At 36.1% G+C, this 18,076-nt stretch overlaps 1 protein-coding gene across 5 annotated transcripts in view; it reads right to left on the bottom strand.

Moving 5' to 3' along the window:
* Positions 1–18,076, bottom strand: part of reln (reelin) — a 258,716-nt gene that overhangs the window by 67,836 nt on the left and 172,804 nt on the right. For all 5 annotated transcript variants that reach the window (XM_031897689.1, XM_012958659.3, XM_012958660.3 and 2 more), the window contains 6 exon segments: positions 16,771–17,007; positions 11,378–11,570; positions 9,792–9,904; positions 8,234–8,371; positions 5,582–5,768; positions 128–333 (listed from right to left, as the gene is read on the bottom strand). In XM_031897689.1, coding sequence (XP_031753549.1) covers positions 128–333; positions 5,582–5,768; positions 8,234–8,371; positions 9,792–9,904; positions 11,378–11,570; positions 16,771–17,007 — 1,074 coding nt within the window.

Here is an 18,076-nt window from a genome sequence, read left to right as displayed (position 1 = left end):
TGCATATTTTGGGGAGCATAAAATGGAAAAACAGGGGACCAGCTACTTTTGTCTAATACAGCCACAATTGCTCATGAATAATTAAACATATAGACATCATATATACACTGTTGCCAGTTGTCCTTACTTAGATTTAATGAAATCAGAGAAATACATTTCTGCCAGCAAATGCCAGTTGATGCCACCATTATTACTGTATTGTAATAATACTCCTTCTTCTCGGCTGTCCGGTTTATTGCATGAAGTGGTTTCACCGCCAATCTGAATGTAGAACTGGATGAAATCAACCCATGTGGTGTCCATGTCCAAGCTAACCAGCTGACGTCTGCCATCCTTTTGAAATGCAAAGAATTATGGAAGTTCAGATATAACAATTACTCAAATGGGCAAAATGTTGGAAGGCAAAAAAGAAATATATATTTATATATCATGCAAAATGAGTTGCTGCTCCATTTGGGAGTGCAGAGACTTGCATTTCCTGCCTGCATTTGGCATTGCTGTGTTCATGAGGGGCAGGTGTGGGGCATAGACAATTTCATGATGGGTGGTTTTAAAATGGAGTGAGGTGCAGAGGGCTTCCAGACTCTGAACAGATGTGCTCTCTGCATTAGAACTAAGGCTGAGGGTACATGGTGCTTTTGCCAGTGTATGAGAGTTAGGGTTTTGGGGTGATCCCTGCTCAGCTCTGCTCTGTGTAGCTGAGCAGAGGCGGAAGCTATACTTGTCAGTGTAGGTTTACAGAGGTGCATAAGGAGAATAATCAATTTCTCCCAGCTTGCAGGCTGAAAGCAGTGGAGCAAATGCTCCATGTGCCCTTAGCCTAAGAGGTTCACTTTTGTACCTCTTAGTGCCCTGCACTATGGTTACTGGAAGAGGCAGCAACTTTGCTTCCCAGTCTAGAGCACCAATATTTCCCAAACTGAAATGTGGCTGTGTCAGCACGAAGCTCTAATGTGAGCCATAGACACTTTTTTAATGCTCACTAATTGTGCTTCTGTTGCAGCTACAATTTCTTATCTTTTTCTCTCTTTTTCATTTGTCATTGGCCTAAGGACAGCCTAGACAGTCATTTGTATGATGCTGATGACCTGCAGTGACAAGTGCTCAAGTGCTATGTGAAAATCTCTCTGGCTTTACTTTTAAAGCACTACACAGTGCTTTTCTCTTATTCTAGTAGTCTCACAAGTAAATTGTCCCTTGTGTCACATCTGAACAGTATTTAAACAGCTAGGCCTTGGAGATTTTACAGCTGCACTTTTGTACTACTTACAAACTATCAACTAATAAAATATTTCAGTGGTGTGGAGTCACATCAGCGACATGTTCCAATGGTTTGTGGATGGTCCAGTGTTCTAGAAATATAAGGGGTAACTACAGGGGGGCTTTGCCTGACTTGTAAGTTCTGGCTATGTCTTATGTATGAGAACCAAATCACTTCCTCTTCTTCTTAGACTGTAAGCTCTAGTGAGCAGGGCCAGGGCCGGATTTCTGTTTTGGGCGCCCCGAGGCCGCCCCTGTCGGTCGCCCCCTCCTCACCCATGCGCATGCGCGAAAGCGCCCCCAGTGCGCATGCGCGAAAGCGCGGCCCCCAGTGCGCATGCGCGAAAAACCCCCCCGCGCATGCGCGAAATCGACCCCATCAGTGCGCATGCGTTCCTTAAAACGCCCATACGGAGCAGTGGGGAGAGGTCCCGACTGCTCCGTATGGGAGCCAAATTTACATTTTTTTTTGCGGCGGGGCGGCATGCCGCCCCTAAACTTCTGCCGCCCTAGGCCCGGGCCTTTGTGGCCTCTCCACAAATCCGGGCCTGAGCAGGGCAACTGTGCATCTATCCTGGTGATATATTTTTTTATGTTTTTATACATAAACTGCCATGTCTTCAATTTGTATCCAAGCCCATGATTAAGGGTGGGGATGCCTGAACTGCATCAGGCAAAAGCGGCACTGTACAATTTCTGTTTTCTAATGCATAGTAATTAGAAAGATTCTTTTGGACTTAATCTGGGGTTGCTGCTTGTTTATGTACTTTTTGTATCCACTTCTGTAAAGTGCTGCAGTAGACAATAGGTCTATATAAAGGAAAATAGTAATAAAACATGTGAAATATACACTTAAGGGCAGATTTATCAAAGTGTGAGATATGGGGGGCCCATTCATGAAAGCCCAATTTTTCAGAAGAAATCATATTTTTTCGAATTTATAGAACTTTTCATAATGACCAAGATAATATTGTTAAAATTACACAACTTTTTCGTGGTTTTCGTTAACTTCCATGAAAAAGTTAAAAAGTATTTTTCGCAAAGACTACTACCATTTCGGAATTCATTCAAGCTTTGGTATCGTGGTCTTTTGGCCAGGTTGGAGCTGTAGAGTGCCATTGAGTCCAATGGAAGGCTTCCAAAATCATACATTAAAGTTTCAAAGCCATTTGACATTTTGCAGAAATTATTGTGGTTGCTCTGATTTTTTTTCAGTCGTGCTTTTAACCACACAAAATTTGTGCTTTCATGAATGGCCCCCTAAATTTCACCACTGGAAAATTCACCAATCTTCTATTCATATCTATGGGATTTTTAGAAACATATTTATTAATGGGTAATGGGTAGAACTCATTTCATAAACATGCTAGAACATGGACAGAACATGGGTGAGTTTTTATGTATTAAGCTCTAAACTTACATTTTGATGAATCTGCCCCATAGACTTAAGAAAGATACCTACAGCTTAATGCTTCCAAATAAAAAATTTCCATGCCATGAAAACAGCAAGATGCCAAACAGCAGCTCTTCTACAACATACATGGCATAGTTGTTAATGATTTGTTGATTTATATGCTTCCTAAGGAGTTTTGATTATGTTCCAAGAATTTGCCTCATAATCAGTGATAGATTCTTTCCTAAAAGCATTCTATTCATATAAACCCATACCAGAGAGGATTTAAATGTTTCCCTTTTAGCCCCTGCACATTTGGCTCACAAAGCAGGATGTTTAGGTTTTGAAAATGCTCAATTAATATTGCTGGCCCTTCATCAAATATGACTACGTATTTTTGTTCTACATGAGATTCCAATATTTGGGACATTTTTTTCCACAATGTTAACATCAGAACATTTTGCATTCTATGTAGATAAAAGGGACAGTGATGTTTTTTCATTTTGACCACCAGGAAAAAACCCTATATAGATCAGAAATGTAAACGTTAGCTCCTCTTTACTATTTACAGAAGGCATGTATAACCTTTTTGTTGAACAACAACCCCTAGAACCCCAACATCCTTGCTTTCTGCAATTGCTGCTTTGCTATTAGGGATGTACTGAATCCTTTATTTTCGGATTCAGCCGAATCCCAAACTGAAGCCAACCCCTCATTTGCATATGCTATTAAGGGCATGGAAGGTTAAAAAGAAATGTTCACAACAAAAACTTGCATTTCCCTTGATTGCATGACCAAACGTCATGTGATTTTAGAGGTCTGGATTCCACCAGGCACTTGGATTCAGATAAAAAAGAATCCAACAAGGTGGGTGTATTTGCTATACAAAACAATGACTGGTAAACCTTTCCCTAAGGTTAGGAGGAAGTGTAGAAATGCAGAAACTTTACTGGGGGAGGACTTGGTGACATGGGATCTCTGATTTGTGGCTTTGTAACTTAATATAGTATCTTGAAGCTTAAAGTACTAAAATCAATATCCGCTGTATAAATTAAAATGCAGCAGAGTTAACTAAACTAGACCTATTCTAACTATATATGTAATTGTGGTAGTAGAACTGAGAGTATGAAACTGGACTCTCCCATGGTCACAAACACCAAGACTAGGCTGTATTGACTCCCATGCTCTCATGCTAACTCATATTGTTCAAAGGATATATTCTAAGGATGTGTTGTACCACTTTTGTAGTAGCAGCACTCTGTATTTGCTCCTAGAATACATTGTGGACATGGACGCAGAAGGAATTTAAAGCAGGAGCTGCTATCAGAACAGCAGCACAGCTGGTGGTACCTGCTAACTCATATTGTTCAAAGGATATATTCTAAGGATGTGTTGTACCACTTTTGTAGTAGCAGCACTCTGTATTTGCTCCTAGAATACATTGTGGACATGGACGCAGAAGGGAATTTTAAAGCAGGAGCTGCTATCAGAACAGCAGCACAGCTGGTGGTACCTGTGAACGAATGCCATCTGGTAGGCTTCGGTGCTGAACCTTAGCAGCAGTAATAAATATATGCTCATCTTACCCTGCACCAGCATCTGCTAATGAGATTTAGTGTGGTAATCTCAATACTATAGGTTATGTTCAGCACATACATTAACAGAAAACAGGGAACATCAAATATGTCACCTGGAATTACAGCATCCTTTTTTGAACTTAAAGTTGAAAAAACCTCGCACTATAGCTTCCTCTTAGGGTGCACTTGAATGTAGTAGGAAACTAGTTTGAATAGCAAGAAAGGGCACACAATTGATCAAGGCACACCATATAAATGATAAAATAAACTATACTTTATTAAATTACTTCTAAAAAGTTGTTAAAATAACATACACGGGGAATAGGAAAGGTTAAAAAAGAAAATCCTATGTTTGTTGGAATTGGAACTGTTTCACTTTCTATATTGCAACATTGTAACAGTGTCGCAGGTAGGGATTTTTTTGCTGTGATTGTTACTAAGGGACAGTTAAATGTATCGCACTGTGTCAATTGCTAAATAGCAGCATGTGTTAGTGAAGAATCAAAGATTTCTAAGGTAAGTAGGGATTTGGCCTCAATAATACCTCAAGAATCTAAAACCACCATGCGTCATTCACACTCAGCTGAATATTTGAGTGAGTTGTAGTTCACATAGTTACATCATACCCAAGCCAACAGCAAACTATATCACTACAACGTAGGTGGAAAATAATTATTTCAATAGGTGCACATCAATTTGGCCTTTATTTCGGATACATTTTTGCGATACATTTAACTGTTCCTTAGTAACAATCACAGCAAAAAAATCCCTACCTGCGACACTGTTACAATGTTGCAATATAGAAAGTGAAACAGTTCCAATTCCAACAAACATAGGATTTTCTTTTTTAACCTTTCCTATTCCCCGTGTATGTTATTTTAACAACTTTTTAGAAGTAATTTAATAAAGTATAGTTTATTTTATCATTTATATGGTGTGCCTTGATCAAGTGTGTGCCCTTTCTTGCTATTCAAACTAGTTTCCTTTTTTGAACTGTCACCAACCATAGTGTGCCGTCATGGGAGGTTTCTGCTCTGTTTGTAAAGCAAAAGCCCAATTTTATACTTTAAACCACTGTGATAACATTGGTCGACACCTATACAATTTCCTGCAGATTTCATATAAACATAACCACCAACAGCAGCTTGTACATTATTCATCCAACCATGTCCATATACATTTTCTGGTCCCTGATGGAGGTGTAGAGCATATTTAGATATCACAGAATTACCTCAAAGATAAAATAAAGTTTTTTTTAACACCTTTGGAATTTGCATAATATGTAAATGAAGGTATTCTCTGCATATACAACACAGTATATAGGAATAGTTCAGTGGTTATAAAGTGGTACCTTGTAGAAATACATAGATGAACCAGATGAAATAATTCCACAGCCTTGCTCTGGCTTTACAATTTCTCCTCCAACCACTTCCAGCCAGTCTGTCTCCCATCCATTTAAACCTTCAAAGTCAGACATTATGGTTGAAGGCAATAAGGTTTCGGGAAGGCACTGTGAACCTTGATAACCTGAATCACACCTTAAAAACATAGAAACACCCCAAAATGAGCTCCTTATTTTATAGTTAAAAGGTATGTAGCTCTTTTCAAGATTAAAATTATTAATACTAATAGGATTGACACTGGGGCATTTTTTTCCACGTCTATCTCTTCACACAATCCTCAGTTGTATTTTCACAACATATTGTCATACTTACCAAAATTTTGAAAATGAAAAAGAGAGAGAGATCAGAGATCAGAGGGAATGCAGGAGATCAAAGGGAAATGAGGGGCTTTTCAGTAAGAATCTGGGACTGTGGGTTGAGCTGTTAAAAGAGGGACTGTCCCTTAAAAATTGGGACAGTTGGGAGATATGCATTGTTGTTATATATGTGGCAAATTGTCTACTAAATTCTGTAGGAAACTTATCCCACAAAGAAATTAGGTATATGGGAAATTAGCATGAAAGATGTGATTTAGATAATGAGATGCAAAAGTGTCTGCTTGTTATTTATAATGGTAGTTATCAATCTACAGAAATTACTTGGTGAAATATTTGTTGCTGTGCTCTAAATGGGCAAATATTTGCTTGAAAGAAATTCCCCTGATGTGGACGTTCACATATGCAAAGAGAATGTCTTACAATGTAATGTTAATTCTCCAGAACTTGCTGCACTTTCCTTTCAGTAAATTGGCAATAGTGTGGCAAATTTTTATTTTAGGTGAAAATACAAAACTTTCGGCCTTTAGTACATATGCCTCTATGTAGCTTAGAGTATTTATTAAGACAAATAAGAAAAATATTAAGAATCATTTGCAAAGAAATGGGTTAGAAGGTCTCTAGGGTTTATTACTAACAAACTGAGATAAGAATAATGAACTGACTGTAAGTAGTGTAAAGAACAATTTAACTACATTTTTAAATGAGAGAAACACCATAGTATAACACAATAAAGTGCCTGGATCTACATTTGTTTTACATTGATTTAAATAAATTGTATTGGTTTTGACATTCTATTTATCTGTTGTTCCACACATAATAGCATTCACTAAAGGCATGCAATATGATATCTGGATACTAGTTATCCAGAAGCTCTGAAATCTGACAACTTGTTTCATCATTCCACTAGTAATAAAACAATACCATAATAAATGCCAGCATAAATCCAAGTTATAGGCAAAACAGCAATATCTGGGTTTTCAAAAGTTTAATTTTAAGGGCAGTGGTACACAGGGAGATCATATATTGCATATAAAATCTATTTGACATATTACTTTACTGTGTCTATAGCAACTAAACACAAACACAATTCGTAAGTTCTGAAATTGACCTTGTAAGTGATAGTGAATCACTGGATTGCTGCATGAGGGAACCATAAATCCTACCCAGGCAACAACAAAACTATTTTTTACTGATAAAGCATACGTGAGCTCTGCCTTCAAGGTTTTACTATTAAAGTATAGTCAAGCCTCTCTCATGAGTTAAAGCCCCTTTTTTGTAAGTAATATCAGGAAATCTATATAAGTTTAGCCTTGGCCAGTATTAGGCAGAAGTATCCATCTGTGTATACTTCTCCTGTATTTGTGTCAATAATAAATTTTTCTCTTGTATGTGCGCTGATAATAAACTTTAAAGCTTTAAAGCAACATCACCGTGTCTAGTAAAACTCCACAACAATATTGAAATTCATAAAGAGACCAAGTGCTTTTATACATTCCACAGAACTCCCAGGTGGTGTCTAATACTAGTATTGTATGTGGTATATTTTCCTTTTAAAAAACAAAAACTTCAAGCATGTGCAATAATAATTATTATGACTTCTGTTCAAGCATAATGTAAGGCTATAAATCAACTACCAAAACAATTGTGCCACCTTAGTTTTTAAATTTGGCTGAATACTGAATCCTCAGCAAATGATTTGTCCGACTTCAAATCTGAACCATAATATGTACTTTACATTCTAAGCAAAATCTCAAAAATGCAGAAGCAAAAAAAACTAGTTACCTTCAATTGTATAGTGTTTTAAAGTGCATCACTTTAAGGGTCAGATTCTGTTTAGCTGAGCACTAAGGATTCTGTCAAATGAAAATTCTGCAAGACATTTCAGGACTTTGCTGAATTCCAAACTACTGTAAATCTTGGATTCAGAGAATCTGTCATTTAGCAAATATATTTTGAGATTTGTCTCTAGCACACTCCCTCTAGCCTATTGATTTCACAGTTGGTGCAGGGGAAGTCTGTCCTCCGCATGTGCATCAGAGGGCGACATGAGATCTAGTTCCTATGGCATTTCTGGACCTGCTACATCCCTGTCAATGCTGTGTTTAAATACAAAAATTTGAAAAAATCGTTCCCTTATGTGTTCTTTGAATGCCAAAGTATTTACATGTGTATCTGGCATATTTTAGCCCCAAATTATCACCAGAATTAATGAGTACTGAATCAGGAATATGGTAAAGTTGCTGGAAGAACAGAATTAAGACAGAGGGAGAATGAAACACATACCTGCATATGCCGTGGTCGCACCAGCCGTGCCCACTACACATATTAGGACATTGTTGGCCAATATAAATATTGTCCAAAGCCCATTCATCATCTGATGTATAATATCGTTGACTCCAGCGAAAACGAGTAGCACCAGACCTTACAGTGAAAAATCAGTTGACCATTTCATAAATTCAGATCATAAATTCTGATATCAGATTACAAATACATTCTATTCTAAGATACCATGCATAAAAAAACATAAAACATGTTGCATTACATCTTCTAAAACTGTACCAGCAAAAATCGAAAGAAATATTAGTGCTATGGGTTTCACAGTATATGCTCACTCTGTTGGGCTGTAGTGTCCAAACTGCAGAAATGGAAAATCCACACAAAAATGATACTATGTGATTTGCTTTGCAGGAAAAAAAAAACATTGTCTGGGAAAACATGCAGACATTATTATCCAGTCCTTGCCTTCCACATCAACCTATGGGATTGGAGTGCTGCTCAGTCCACCCACTGTCTACCTAAGGAGTTATCTGGGTGCCAGGTATTTGTCCAGATAACCCTCCATAGTGGTGCCATGCTATTCTGGTGTCTTTACCCTGCCCAGACTCATTAGAGGTGGGATAAACCAGTGGACATCATCTCTTTCTATCCTCAGTGCTATCTCCTCTATGTGAGTATATTCAATAACCCTGTGGACTAATTGTCTTGGACAATAAACAAGTTGGCTTATGTTTTCACCACAATGAACCTTCTGGCGTCCATTCTTTATATTACTTTGCACACAGCCTAAGTGAGTTGTAGTTGCACTATACCCCAAGGATATTTCCACATAACGAAAGCCCATCTGGTGTGTAGAGTTTTATGTACCCCATGCTATAAAGCCAATCTAGCTGGTGTTGCCTGTTTTCACAGCCAAATAGGGGTTACATGTGCATTCACTTGTAATCTAATAATGTGGAAATTCTTCCTTTTATATGTTCTATTTAAATTATGCATTTGTTGTGTTTTTGTCACACATATCTATTCTTCTAAACCAGACAGCTGGACACAAACACCTGTCATCACTTAAATATCAATTAGGTCAGTGTCCTGCTTCTTTAATAAACATGATTTACATAGCGGTTAAACTCCAGGCCCTCCACATATGAAACTTATATGTGTATCCCAATAAAAACATAGAGTCCCTAAGATTTAAAGGCATGCTTTGCAAATGGGGAAAATAGACAGAGGCCTTTAGAGGCCTTAATTCTCATTGTTTTTCTGCAACATAAGTAGATCAGTATTCAGCTAATGTAAAAACAAAATGGCAGGATTATTGGCTGACGATAAAACTGGCCCTAGTGTATGAATATTATTATATTCATACACTAGGGCCAGTTTTATCATCAGCCAATAATCCTGCCATAAGCTTCTACTGTTAGCTCCACTGATACAAACAACGATCAGTCTATGCAAAGCACTGCATAAAACATTGGTGCTATATAAATAAAGTATAATAAATATACCTTAGATATAAAGAATATTTATTAACATACACTGGAATATTAATGAATTCAAATCTTACCATGTTTTTTGAGGCAAAGGCAAAGTAATTCTTCTCCAGTGGGTAAACTCACTTGAATGATAAATACTAGAAGATGTAAACTCCTGGCAGCTGGGCATGCTTGGTAGGCATTCCTAAAAGCACAAAGTTCTTTATTAAAAGGATGGGGAAATTGCGCCAAGGTACACGTACAGAAACCCTTAATGCAGATATGCTCTTTTCTGTCCACTGAGCAGTGGAAGGCAATGTCAGGTTTATTTGCTGCTAAATAAGTGCAATTCTTGTTGTGCAAAAGAAAAAAACAGAACTTCAAGCTCCGACGCACAAACATGCTTTCTACTAGTCAACAATATGCTACTAAGCAGGTAACTCATTTTGTGTCTATACTTATAGCTTATTACATTTAAGAAGCAATGAAAGTGTAAGGTTATAAAGTAAATCATTTATATAGGCAGAGCATTTTTTAAGAGTCATAAAGGTTGTCATAAATCAGATTAGGTAAAATGTTGTTATACTGAGACACTGCACAAGTCACAGGTTCAGTATTTTGTGATATAGATGGAATAGGCTGGCAGCATGACTGAAGTAGTAGCATTAAAAACTGCATAACCAAATTATTTCTCAACCCTTTAACAGATTTCTCATATATAAAATAAGAATGCATCATTAAGTTTTATGCATTTTACAATGTACATGTTTTTCAAATGAGCACAATGTGCAATGCAGTAAATACCATACTGACATGCAGCTCATTTTATTAGAAAAATCCCTTGCCTGCATCAATGCTGCTCAATATATTTATGAATATGCTTGGGAACCATTTCAGCACAGTTTCTTTCCTGATCTCGCCAAATTATATGCATCATTACACACCACAATGATTCACTGGGGACCACATTTCAAGGACAGAGCTTGCCACAAAGAGAATAAATATGCCCTTAATGCTGCTGTTCAAATATTTTCAATAATTATCTCTCGCTGAATGAGAAAGCTGCAAACAGCATCACAAGCTCTCTAACTAAATTTATATATTTTTTTGCCTAGTCAAATTGTTCCCAAAAAGTAATTTGTGTGCATCATTATCCTTTTATCAAGAAAACACTTGGCGGTGTGGCAAAAGCAATTAAGCGGCAGGCTTTTTGCTCAGCACTCAGTCATCAGGACCAATCTGAGATAACATAAGCACAATAGGACCAAACACACCATGGTCCTCAATGCTCACAAAAAAAGCCTACAACTAAAGGCCAGCAACACAACTGTTTTTTAAGATAATCAGAAATTTGCTAGGCAGTTTTTTTTCAATGCTCCAGTGCATAATACACTCATTTGCATATCCTGATGTGCTTGAAAGGATTACACTTGATTTAAGTTCACAGATGTACAGATTTAAATTCCTTTAAAGCATTAGAAGTCAGCCATCACTTTAACCAACCCTGTTCACTAAGCCATTACAGACATTTCAGTTTTATCACTACAGAACAGTATACCCAGGTGTTTAATATTCTGATCTCCACAGGGAACACTGTTTCTCTGCTATAGTTTTCTATTAGGTTTGTAACACTACAGAAAAAAAACATGTAAAATATCAAAAAAAAAGGAGACTTTACCTGTTGTACTAAGTGCCATGTGAGACCATGGTTTGTAGAGTATTCTAACATAACTTGATTATCCATATGTGGAGTGTAGCGCTCCCCACATCCCATCACCAAGCTGAACTGTATCATGTAGGATGCGCCAATTTGCATAGACTGTGTTTCCACATAACGGGGGCTGGAAGCTTGTTTAGAATCTCCGGTGAAACTATTAAACAGAAATCAATGAGCAAGAATGGACAATATTTTAATTTCTTAATAGCATGATTTATTCATAGTTTTAAAATACTATATTTTTCAAACAGACTGTGTTACAGTTACAGAGTAGTTTTACAAATCTTTACAACATCATAAATAAGTCTATAAACCTTTAAATAGTTAAAGGGGGGTTCACCTATAGTCCGCCTCTTAGTATTTTATAGAAAGGCCAGTTCTAAACATCTGTTCAATTAGTCTTCAATATTGCTTTTCTTAGCGTTTGAATTATTTGCCTTCTTCTTCTAACTTGTTGCAGCTTTCAAATGGGGGTCACTGACCCCTGAGCCAAAAAAACTATTGCTCTGTGAGTCAACAGTTCAATTGTTATTGTTATTGTTTTTCTATTCAATCCTTCTCCTATTGATATTTTTAGTCTTTCATTCAAACCACACCCTTGTGGCTAAAGTAATTTGGATTCTAGCAACCAGATAGCCGCTCAAACTCCAAGCTGGAGAGCTGCCAAACAAAAACTGAAATAATTAAAAAATTGCAAATAAAAAAGAAAGACCAATTGCAAATTGTCTCAGAATATTACTCTCTACGTCATACTTAAAGTTAACTCAAAGGTGGACAACCCCTTTAAATTATGTGTAATTTGTAAACTGAGTTAAGCAAACAATTTTAAACAGTATGGGACCTATTATTCAGAATGTTCAGGAACTGGGCTTTTCAGATAAATGGTCTATTCATAATTTGGATTTCCATATCTTAATGCTGCTAAAAAATAATTTTAACATGAATTAAACACCAATAGTACTGTTTTGCCTCCAATAAGGATTAATTATATCTTAGGATCAAGAACTAGAAATCATCTTAAAAATGTGAATTATTTGATTAAAATTGAATGGCCATTGCGTTATTCTGAGCTTTCTAGATAATGGGTTTCTGGATAACAGATTCCTTGCCTGTATTTTGTAAAAGAAGAGCAGTTTAATTAATGTATTTATAATTCAGTGATATTATAGAATTTTCAGGTACAGGTATGGGACCCATTATCCAGAATGCTTGGGACCTGGGGTTTTCCGGATAAGTGGTCTTTCCGTATTTCAGATCTCCTACCATAAGTCTATAAAAAAAAATATTTAAACAGTAATTAAATCCAATAGGATTGTTTTTCCTCCAATGAAGATTAATTATATCTTAGTTTGAATCATGTACAAGGTACTGTTTTATTACTACAGAGAAAAAGGAAACCATTTAAAAAAATGTGAATTATTTGATTAAAATGGAGTCTATGGAAGATGGCATTTCTGTAATTTGGAAATTTCTGGATAATGGGTTTCCAGATAAGGGGTCAAATACCTGTATATTGGAGATATATTTAAAGGGGTGTTCACCCTAAGACAAACAGACCCTGTCAGAAAAAAAACACTTTTGTAATTCATTTTTAAATTATTATTTATGTAAGTTGATGTTATTATTTAAAATGTTTAGTTTTAAAGCTACAGGCAACTATCAGGGCTGCTATAACACTCTCCTCTCTGTTCTCTCTGCTAAGGGATGGCCAACCCCAACTTGCATTCTGCCCAAAACAGGAAGTTGACACTGATCTGGTTACTTTGAATGCTTTCCCTCTAATGCTTCACTTGCATTTCATTGATCTGATGATACCAATGGTATCATATATGCAAATAAAGCAGGAGAGAGAAGGCATGCAGAACCAGTTCAAAGTAAAACATTTTTTTTTGTCTGCCTGCCAGGTCCTGGTCTGGGAAATCCCCTATTCAGAATGCAGAGTGCAGATCAGGAAGATCACTGATCCTGGTCTGTAGCTTTAAAACTAAACATTTTAAATAATAAAAATGATTTACAAAAATATTTTTTCTGACAGGGGCTGTTCAGAAGGTGTACATCCCCTTTAATAAAATGAAAGAGACAAAGATAATAAATGTGTAAAATATGAATATTGCAATACTTTAATGTACTGTATTATAATACTTGACATTGCTTATTAATAATCAATATTAAAAGACTCTCTGCGCCAATTTTATTCCTTGTTCCTTGAGTCCTGACACCTACAGAGCATACTGTAAAATTCCATCTCTATTCAGACTATACCTTAACTAATGAAACCCTCTGTAATAGCAGGGTTTAACATCTTGAGAAAGTCACACACAACACACAGAAAACACAGAGAACTGTAGTTAATGCAAATAATATAGCATCTTGCTGAACAATAAATTCCCATGCACCATACTCAAGGCAATTCCTATTAGCTATAAAGTAAGGTATAATGTAAATGCCATAACGTGCAAATCATCCATGTTTTGTAGTACAAGCTTCTTCTAAGGAAATATTGCTGTAGCAAATTGCTATATTACCCATTAATGTCCTTCCAATTTTCATACTGTCACTATTCCAGTCCATCAATACATAACTTACCACTGGGGTGTGTCACTATATATATAGAATTACTGCATTATATGTGACAATACTTGTTACTATACATGACACTAGATAACATTAATCACCTAGCATTTACGGCAGAGAAATAAATAACATGACAAAGCAATATATCTGTATAACAGACACAGAGTTAACGTGATTTTTACTTTGCTATATTACAGAACCCATAGAGAACTAATTAATGTGGTTCACAGTCACAGATAAACTAATAGGATAGGTGATTTTTAAAGAAGACCTGTCAGCCATACATAAAAAGCTGTATAATAAATCTTTTTCTATTAAACATGAAACCCACAATTTATTTTTATTAAAACACCCATACCTGTTATAAATGTGTTTACAAATATCAGCTGTCAATCATATATTGTCTGCCCCGCCTGTGCACAGGCAGTTACTGTGACTTTTCATTCTGCACTCCCTAGATGTGTAGCCATTTCATGGGCAAGTGCATATGGTCCCCAATTCTGGCACAAGATTTAGGGATGATTCAAAGCTTGCCTTAATAATAGGGTTCAAAAAATGGTGCTTGCCAACTTGCTGTGATTGTGTAATTCCAAGACTGATGGAAACACACTCAAATTTATTTTTATAGTGTGCAGAAGTTTTATTTTTCCTAACTAGCAGAATAGAAACAGATCTGGAATTATTTGTTAGGGTGACAGGTCCCCTTTAAGCAAAAACACATTGTATATTTTACTATACTGTTCACACAGTAACCTTTGCTACGGTTTTAATATACTCCACTGAATTGTGCTTTATTCTAAACGCATCAGTGCTCATTTTTAAATACGTACTCCTAATCTGGATACACTTTTGTGACTTGTTTACTAACTGGAAATAATCTTGTGTCTCGTGAATGGTTAACACTCATTACTTCTTAATAGAAAATGATGCACTTGAAGATGACATGATGTGTGATGATTTATAAAGCCCTGATGTTAGTTATTCTAATGAAAATGCATTTGTCAAGCAGTCCCACTGAGGGTATTTTGCTTGTATATACTTAAGCCTATTTTTATGTAAAGCCAGGGGTATATAAATGAAAGCGAAATGGACCAGCAGCTCTAAAACATTTATAAGAATAAAACATCCTGCAATTTATCTGAGACCTGTGGCGATCTTTATACACAGAGTATTAAGGTCACTGATGAATATATAGTTCAAGTCTTCCTATTAATGAATACATTTTCAAAACCTCCTTGTTATATTTACATGATGTAATATTACCATTTTTCTTTATTTTAAATAAAATCAATACAACACAAATGCATTTTTTTAAAACACAAAAGACTAAACAAAAAGATTGTACAATATTGTGTTTTGCGAAGGCTACCTTATTCTGACTTTTTGATTAAGAAAGTGCAAGCTGTAAGAGACGAGTCACGTTGATTTACATTAATAGTTACATAGTTACATAGTTACATAGGGTTGAAAAAAGACCTGTGTCCATCAAGTTCAACCCATCCAAGTAAACCCAGCACACCTAACCCACACCTACCAATCTATACTCACATACATAAACTATAAATACAACCACTAGTACTAACTGTAGATATTAGTATCACAATAGCCTTGGATATTCTTAATGAGCTGTGAGAACTTTGTGTCCTTGTTAAAGCGGCTAATGCTGCTTCTATAGCCTCATTATCACGGCCAGAACACATTCTCTGTAGTTCACACAGCCAGCCCCCTTCAGGCTGAAGGATGATCACAAAGTGAAAAAGGATTGCTGTAATGCACTGGAAAATAAAGCTCGCTGTTGCAGTTCTGCATACACCTGGAGATATAACAATTATTTCTGTATCCTAAGGTATCCTACAATTGGTGTGATTGTACTTCCTTTAAGTAAAGGTAGGCAGACATTAAAGCCAAGATAGTATACTAACTAAACATTGTAAAATATGCTTTAGGTAAAGGAAGAGCAATGGTGTAAAGAATCCTGAATCTGCACCCTTTGTTTGCTTTACATCTTGTAATGTTAAAATGGTTTTCATACTTATAGCAATATAATAACTTTTTTTTTTTAAATGAAACTGATGTGCAAAATATGTTGTAGGAAATGTGATCATGCGTGTATTTGGTCCCTGTTAGTTCTTTATATTGGAATAGAAGTGATTGTAGTCAACTGAATAATTACACTGACCATTTGTTAATACAGGTACGAGATCCCTTATCCGGAAACCAATTATACAGAAAGCTCCAAAATGACAGGATAGCCATTTCTCATACAGTCCATTTCTCATAGAGTAAATAATCACAATTTTTAAAAATGGTTTCTTCATATTTTGGCAAAACAATTGGGTTTATTTAATGTCTAAATGTTCTTGCACACTGATGGTCAGTTGCCTTTTTTAACTATGTAACACCACATACTGTATACTGTCAAAAGGTAAAACAAAACATTAAAATGTTTTGTAGAAAACCCAAAGCTATGTCTATTACTGAAACAGAATAAATGACCTTATGAGGCTGTTACATTCCTGATGTATGTATGTATTGTATATATTGCAATATTTGCAAAAGTTAAAATGTGTAAGATGAATATGTACAACATAAAATAAGGGTCATGCCACATTTACATCAATACCCACTTATCATAAGGGCACAATACACTTAACACACAATAACTGAATCAGGAAGATAAATATAATTTGGCAGTTATATGGTTAAACAATTAAAAAAAGTGTATATTACTGTGACGCTGGAGTAAATTTATAAATAAAGACAGTAATACTGATTCTTACCACAGAGTCCAATCATGTTCGCAATATGGCTGAACATTGCCCAGGTAAAATCCAAGTGACTGTGTAACGTCCACAAGATTAGTAAAGTTCAGACTGATGCTGTTGAAAAGTACTGATGTCATGATGATCTCATCGATTGCCCACACATCTTCTCCTTGGCCAGAATGATATGGCTGCCACCACCGAAACTGGATTCCAAACTGTTTTGCATCTTCAGGCAATTCGACTGATATAATTCTAAAATGAAATAAATGTAAAACATTAGTTTTTGTTACAAGGATACAGTAGTTTCTAAGATACTGTTAAACAAATACCATGAAACTGTTCTATACAGCTGATGTACAATTTAGTATAAAGAAAATTAGAGACACTAAAACCACCAAATCAAGGAAACCTCAACATACTGTAGAATCATTCCATGAAGTTCTCAGTGAACTGCACTTCATGACAGAGCCTACTCATGTCATAGAATATTTGTAGTTGGCTAATTAAGTGATAGAAAGGTAAATGCAATATGCACTTTTATTCTGTTGCTTTTAGCTGACTATTTCTTAGATTCCATGCCAACTTCGCCACAAAGCATTTAAAATATATCAGGGCTGATTCACTAAAGTGCGTTAAAACGTGCGCTATTTATAGCGTGCGTTAAAAATGTTATCTCGTCGAAATTTTCGTGACTTAACGCACGATTCACTATAAGCAAACTTGCGTTGATTTACGGGCGATGCTGCATGTGGCATTTACCGCATGCGTGCTTATTAACGGCTATTATTATGTGCACTAATTAACGGCTATTATTATTATGTGCGCTAATTAACGCCTATTATTATGTGCATATAAATAGTAGCCGCATATAAATAGTAGCCGCATATAAATAGTAGCATATAAATAGTAGCATATAAATATTTATAAGCGGCTACTATTTATATGCTACTATTTCTATGCGGCTACTATTTCTTTGCTACTATTTCTATGCTACTATTTATATACGGCTACTATTTATATGTGGCTACTATTTATATGTGGCAAACTGGCGGCTACATCACTCTAGGGCCAACACAGACTTAATATGTAACACTGCAAAGTCCATATTGTGTTGCCAAAAGCTCATTAACTGTACTTTTCTATAATTACCACCTGCCTCAAGTAGGTGTTAATTTTCGCATAGACTAATGCGATATTTAGTGCATCTAAGTGTTTGTGAATCATGCGTTAGTGTTATTTCGGCGTGCTAATTAACGCAATGCGTTAAAATAAATGCATTCGGTTGCGAGCTATTTAACGCATGTGATATGCAACTTAACGC

This window comes from Xenopus tropicalis, chromosome 3 (genome assembly GCF_000004195.4).
Source record: "Xenopus tropicalis strain Nigerian chromosome 3, UCB_Xtro_10.0, whole genome shotgun sequence".
Lineage (NCBI taxonomy): Eukaryota > Metazoa > Chordata > Amphibia > Anura > Pipidae > Xenopus > Xenopus tropicalis.
The sequence above is the reverse complement of the archived record's forward strand: the minus strand, read 5'-3'. Positions and strand labels throughout refer to the sequence as shown.